The sequence below is a fragment of the Helianthus annuus genome, chromosome 9 (assembly GCF_002127325.2).
Source record: "Helianthus annuus cultivar XRQ/B chromosome 9, HanXRQr2.0-SUNRISE, whole genome shotgun sequence".
NCBI lineage: Eukaryota > Viridiplantae > Streptophyta > Magnoliopsida > Asterales > Asteraceae > Helianthus > Helianthus annuus.
In genome coordinates, this window is record NC_035441.2 from 73,452,997 (window position 1) to 73,460,144 (window position 7,148).

Consider the following 7,148-nt stretch of genomic DNA (forward strand, 5'->3'; position numbering starts at 1 on the left):
ATGGGGTTGGTGTGTTAAAGGTAAGAAACTCGGGTGTACTCCCCGGAGTTGAAAAAGGTGTTGGTATCGTTGTGTGAGCTTGACCACTTCCCGGGGTAGAGGTGTTAGGGATCTGGTTTACCTCTCCCGGAGATCCACTTTCTGACATGGTGGTTTTAAATGCGAGGAGCTACACGTACCAGGTCTCTTTTGAGGAGAAACAGCGGCGTAGCCCCACGGTGGGCGCCAACTTGTTGATGCAACAAACATGGGACCAAGGATGGTAGCTGGGCTGGTCAGGCAAAAGGGCTGAAGGGTTCAGTTTTGCCTAACGCAGGTCGCGGGGTCCCTCCATGTTTGCAAAACGTGGAAGGAGGTTCACTAGTATGTTTGAATTATTTGCTTTGAAGTTCTTTCTCCAAGGCCGGCTCGGATCCAGAAAAGAAAGCAAATAGAATGAATGAGATGAATCTGATGAAGAGTTATTTGGAAGTGACAAAGAACTCTTTGAATGACTAGAGATTAAGGAATCTCTGTGCTTTTCGGAATGTCTTTGAAGTGTTTATGAGCTGTCTTCTTATAGTGGAAGACACCTCCCGAAATGGCATGGACTATACTAGCGAGACCTGTTTGCTTATGGAGGGTTTCCCCTTTTGGGGTTGAAGGCTTTGGACCCCTGGTTAATAGAGTGTGCTTGTGCAGACCTGCTCTGACTTTGTGAGTTGGTGAGCGTGAGTTGGTGGGACGAGCCTCTAGACATGACTAGTTACTGTTTCTCGATTCCCTCATTTTACAGCTTTTCATCCGATGAACCTTTCAACCTTTTAAGCTCTTTGCATATTAATAATTTTATTTATCCTTGGGCTACCCCCGTCGTCACACGTGTATTGATGACGGGGTAGTCCAGACCAAATAAAGTGACTTAAATACATGAACGCTCAAAAGGTTAAAAGGTTCAAAGGTTGAAAATCCGGGAGTCAAGATAAAGCAACACGTGAACAATAAATGGTCATATCTCTGATTGCTTCACCAACTCCCCCAGCCGCAAAAGTAAGGCGAATGCACAGAGTACAGTCTTTTACCCAAAGGTCAAAAAGGCTTCAACCCCAAAAAGGGTAAGTCCCCCACTGCAAGCATGTTCACTAGTTAACAGCTTCCTCTTTGAGCCATGACTCTCCCTATAAATGTGACACTTCATTTAGTGCCAGGACACTCTCGATCAGCTCTGATTCTAGGCGAATCTCTGGTCATTGTTCTTGAGTACTTTTTCTATACAAGTCACTCTCCATCACATTCAACACACACATTCTTATTGCTCCCACATCCGAGACTGAACACATTTCAGTGGAGGATCCCGAGCAAACAACAAAATCAAACTAGTGAACCTCTCTCCACGTCTTGCAAACGTGGGGGGACCCCACGACCTGCGTTAGGCAAAACCAAACCCTTCAACCCTTTTGCCTAACCAGCCCAGCTACTATCATTGGTCTATTATTTGTTGCATCAACAAGTTGGCGCCCACCGTGGGGCTAAGCCACTGATTTCCTTCAAAAGACCTAGTAGTGTAGCTCCATTCTCTTGAAACTACCATGTCGGAAAGTGAATCTCCGGGAGAAGTGAATCAGGTTCCAAATACCTCTACCCCAAGCACTAGCCAAGCTCATGTGGCTATACCGACGTCTTCCTCGACACCGGAAAGCACTCCCGAGTTTCTCACTTTCAACACTCCAACTCCATCCAGATCAAGGGTCCCTTCCCCTAATGTCGGTGTCTCTAGCACCCAATCACATGTTGAACTTACCCCTGAAGGGGTCGCCAACAATTTCCTAAAGTTGAGGTCTCTCCTCAACCAATATGTGAGTAGGGAGAGAGACAAGGGAGTGAGGATTCGTTTAGACTATGACGAGCCAGAGCCAACACTATCTCCTGGACCCCCTATCCCTCCTTTTGCAAACTCACAACCTCCTGCGTCTAGGGATGAGGCTGGTCCCAGTAATCCTCCTCCAAACCCTAACCCATATCTGTCCGCGAGGCCAAATCCTGCAACATTTCCTCTCTTTTCGTCCCAACCAGCTACAAACGGTGCTCCTTTGGGGCATGAGCTAACTCTGGACCAGCTCCTACAATCCCCAGTGATAAGTCTTCCACCCTCATCAACAACTACATGGGAACAAGCTTTGTCCGTACTCCCATTGGCACGAAGTGCCGTTATGAGTACTCCTTTGGGAGTTAGTTGCCCAGTGGCACCCGAGAGTCTTCAAGGCTTCAACCTTATGGCCCAGATGATGGCCAATTTCCCGTGGGAGCACTTTATTAATCAGGTGCTAGCCACTCAAGGGAACAATAATAACAGCAGCAACATGGGTGCAAGGGTTGAAGAAGATTTGGCCAAGCCTTAAAAGCCGAGTAACCTCTCGTGCTTCTCACAGCAAATAACCGATTATGATTTTCAAACGAAGATTAAAATGCCGTCCCACATCAAAACATATGATGGGACTGAAGCTCCTGAAGACCATCTTCAGATCTTTACTGGTGCTGCTAGGATTGAGAAGTGGTCAAATGCTGAATGTTGTCTCATGTTCATGTAAACCCTTATCGGATCAGCTAGAATATGGTTCAATGACTTACCTGCTCGAAGCGTTCGAAGCTTCGATGACCTTAGCAAGGGGTTCCTAACCAATTTCTCCAAGCAAAGGCGATACGTTAAAGATGCTATAGTAATCTTTCAGATAAAGCAAAGGGATGACGAAAGCCTTCGAGAGTTAATCGAAAGGTACAAGAAGGAAGGTCTCACATATGTAGGGGCAGACGAAAAAAATGAGAGTGGCTGGTTTTATGAATGCCATTACATCCAAATATCTCACAAGAGATTTCAACAAATCCTTGCCCAAGACCTTGGAAGAAGCTCTCGAAATGGCTGAAGCCCACATCCAGGGAGAGGAGGCCGTAGACATTAAAGAGCAAAGAAAAAGGGGATCAAGTTGGCGAGACAACAGCCCAGCTAGAAAAAGGTGGAACTTTAACTCCTATGACAAACGCCAAAAGGGTTCAGAGCAGCGAAGGTCTGAAGGCAGGAACCCTTCCAGCAGGGAAAAAGGCATAAGTTTCACACCCCTTACCAAGACCCCTCAAGAAATCCTTGCAACGGAAGAAGTTAAGCAAAGCTCCAAGGCCTTTCCCCAAAAGCAAAAGGAATGAGAACTCCAAGGCCTTTCCCCAAAAGCAAAAGGAATGAGAACTCCACCCAATGTTGTGAATTTCATGAAGAGAAAGGCCACCATACTAATGATTGCTTCCATCTAAAGAAGAGGATCGAAGAGGCCGTTAAGTCCGGGGAACTTGCTCACTTGGTGAAGGGAGTAAGAGACAAGATGGCTGAAGGAAAAGACAAGGAAGTTAACATGGTGGACTTTGATGGAAAGGTTCCTCACAAAAGGCAACGGTTGGAAGATTGGGAGCTTCAATGTGTTTGTTTCCCTCCAACAGAGAAAGACCCCCTTTCAAACCCTCTTGTGGTTGAGGCTACTGTGGGAACATTACAAACAAGCAGAGCATACATAGACACTGGTGCTGCCACCGAAATCATGTTCGAGAAGTTCTTCAACCGTTTAAGCAATGAAGAACGTTCAAGGCTTCAACCCTCAGGAACCTTCATAAAAGGTATTGCTGACATACCCCTTAAGCCTTTAGGGCAACTGACCCTTAATATCCGTTTCAGCGAAGGCTAGAAGGAGAGAGTCCAACCTCTCACTTTTGTGGTCATCAATATACCTTCAAACTATGACGTGATCATAGGAAGGCCGGGGCAGTGTGCATTCTACATGGCTGTTTCTGTCGGTCATGGAACGGTCAAGTTTCCTACCGAGAGAGGGATCGCAACCCTTCAACCTACTCAAGAGGCCTATATGGTTGAAGGTGAAAGTTCCAAAAGTGAAGAAGATAAGCAAAGGCTAATCATAAACCCTAAGTATCCTGAGCAGAGGATAAGGTTAATCCAAGCCTTTCACAAGAAACTCTCTCATATCTTGAAAAGTTGTTGGTACATTACAGTGATATCTTTGCTTGGTGCCCGGAAGATATGACGGGCATCCCTCGAAGCATTGCTGAACATGAGCTGAAAATACCACCCGATGTCAAGCCTGTTGTCCAAAAGAAACGAAGTTTAGCACCCGAAAGAAGCTTGGCTGCTTGCCAAGAAGTTGAGAAGCTTGTGTCAGCCGACATTCTCCGAGAAGTCAAGTACCAATCCTGGGTTGCAAACCCGGTCATGGTTCGAAAGTCGGACAACTCTTGGAGAATGTGCATAGACTTCAAGGATTTGAACAAGGCTTGTCCCAACGATTGTCACCCGTTGCCAGAAATTGATCTCAAGGTTGACTCCCTCACCGGTTACCCTTTCAAGTGTTTTCTTGATGCTTACAAGGGTTACCACCAAATTCTCATGAAGGAAGAGGATGAATAGAAAACCGCCTTTCACACGGATAAAGGAATCTTTTGCTACCAAAAGATGCCTTTTGGCCTCAAAAACGCGGGAGCAACCTATCGACGCCTAGTTAACAAGGCTTTTGCCAGCCAAATCGGTAGAAAGATGGAAGCATATGTCGATGATTTGGTAATCAAAAGCAAAACAGAATATCAAATGCTCGATGACATCCAAGAAACCTTCAAGAACCTAAAGAAGGTCAACATGAAACTCAACCTCGAGAAATGTTCATTTGGGTTTGAGAAAGGAAAGTTCCTTGGGCATATTGTAGGAAAACAAAGTATAAAGGCTAATCCAAACAAAGTCAAGGCTGTTCTCGAAACCAAACCACCACGAAGCAAAAAAGAAGTTGAAAGCTTAAACGGGAAGCTTGCAGCCTTAAAGCGTTTCACCTCAAAATTGGCTGAAAGATCACTGCCTTTTTTCAAAACGCTCAAGGGATGCTCTGACAAGAAGGATTTCAAATGGACTGAAGAAGCTGAGGAAGCCTTCAACCAGATGAAGCAACACCTTGCTTCACTCCCAAACATTGCAGCCCCAGAAACGGGAGAGTTGATCTCTGTATACCTTTCGGTTGCTGAAGAAGCAATAAGTGCGGTCCTCACCAGTGAACGAGACAAAGTTCAGGTACCCGTTTATTTCTTCAGCAAAACTCTAAAATTAGCAGAAATCAAATATCCTCCCTTGGAGAAACTTGCTCTAGCCCTAGTCCAAATGGCTAGAAGGCTTCGAAGGTATTTCCAAGCACACCCTATACAAGTGGTCACCGACCAACCTATTAAGAGTGTGCTTGAAAAACCAGAAAACTCGGGACGATTAGCTAAATGGGCGGTGGAACTAGGTGAAAATAACATCACCTATGTCCCAAGAAAAGCCATCAAAGCCCAAGTCTTGGCTGATTTCATTGTGGAAGTCCCAAAGCAAACAATCACTGAAGTAAACACAGCTACCACTGAACCCTCAGACCTTAAAGCCTGGAAGCTTTTTACCGATGGGGCTTCAAGCGTTGAAGGGTCAGGGGCCGGGCTTATTCTGATCAACCCAGAAGGGTTAGAATTCACGTATGCTCTTCGATTTGATTTTCAGACCACCAACAACGAAGCTGAATACGAAGCGTTGATAGCCGGCTTGAGGTTGGCTAAAGAAATGAAGGTTGAAAAGCTTGAAGTCTTCACAGACTCGTTGTTGGTGTCAAGTCAAGTGAACGACAGTTATGTTGCAAAGGAGCCAAATATGAAGAAATACAAAGAAAAATCAAAGGAGTTGATGAACACCTTCCAAACATGTACCATCAAGCAAATTCCCTGGTCTCAAAATAAGAAAGCTGATGCTCTAAGCAAATTAGCTACTCTCACCTTTGCCCACCTCACAAAAAAGGTGTTGGTAGAAGTGTTGAAAACTCCATCAATCGAAGAGCCGGAAGTTCAAGACGTAATCACCGAAGAAGGCACCAATTGGATGACTCCAATCAAAAAATTCCTTAAAAATGGTGAGTTACCAACTGATCAAGCAGAAGCTGAAAGGGTTAAAGTCAAGTCTAGACAATGTGTGTTGCAAGGAGAAATACTCTACAAAAAGGGTTACCTTGCACCCTTGCTAAGATGTGTCGGTCTCGAACAAAGCCAGTACTTGATCAAAGAGGTTCACGAAGGTATATGCGGAGCTCATTTTGGAGCTAGATCGGTGGTTGCTAAACTAATGAACCTTGGGTATTTTTGGCCCACCATGCACCGAGACACCATTGAGCAAAGGAAGCGTGATTCCTGCCAAATTCATGCACTAGTCCCGAAAAGTCCCAAGCATGATCTTGTCCCAATAACCTCAGCATGGCCATTTCATAAATGGGGGATGGACATCGTTGGCCCATTCCCACCAGCCAAAGGTGGAGTAAAGTTCTTGTTGGTAGCCATAGACTACTTCACCAAGTGGCCTGAGGTTAAACCACTTGCAAAAATCATGGGCAGACAAGTCATTGATTTCGTTTGGGAAAACATCATTTGTCGTTATGGATTGTCGAGAGTGCTTATCACCGACAATGGAAAGCAATTTGCCGAGAAACCTTTCAGCGTTTGGTGCAAAGAATATAGAATAGCTCAGGTTTTCAGCTCGGTGGCATATCCACAATCAAACGGTCAAGTGGAAAGGATGAACATAACCATAGTTGAAAGGATCAAAGCCAGATTGGGAAGGTATAAAAACAATTGGCTTGAAGAGTTGCCAAGTGTTCTATGGGCCATAAGAACAACCGAAAAAACAAGCCACAAAAGAACACCTTATAGCTTGGTATTTGGATCTGAAGCCGTGATTCCAGCTGAAATAGGAGTTGTAACACAGCGAACGGTCAACATGGATCCCGAAGAAAACCAAAAAGAGACCATGTTGAACTTACAACTCCTAGAGGAAGCACGAGACCAAGCTGCAATTCAAGAGGCCAAGTACAAACAACGGATGGAAGCTTACTATAACAAAAGGGTCAAGAATTAACGTTTCAAGCCAGGAGACCTGGTGCTTAGAAACAATGAGGCTGGTAAAAAAGAGAACCAAGGAAAGCTCGGCCCAAAATGGGAAGGCCCATATACCATCCTTGGAGCACATAAGGGTTTATCCTATAAGCTAGCCGACTCAGAAGGTAAAAAGTTTCCAAGACATTGGAATAGAAAGACCCTCAAGAGGTTCCATGTCTAAA

General features: G+C 45.0%; 1 protein-coding gene across 1 annotated transcript; it reads left to right on the forward strand.

The window, feature by feature from the left end:
• Positions 1–4,567: 4,567 nt before the first annotated feature.
• On the forward strand, positions 4,568–6,777 carry LOC110902082. Its single transcript, XM_022148822.1, has 5 exons — positions 4,568–4,847; positions 4,941–5,089; positions 5,549–5,986; positions 6,089–6,651; positions 6,762–6,777. The coding sequence occupies exons 1-5, from the start codon at positions 4,568–4,570 to the stop codon at positions 6,775–6,777; spliced, it is 1,446 nt and encodes a 481-aa protein (XP_022004514.1).
• The last annotated feature ends 371 nt before the right edge of the window (positions 6,778–7,148 follow it).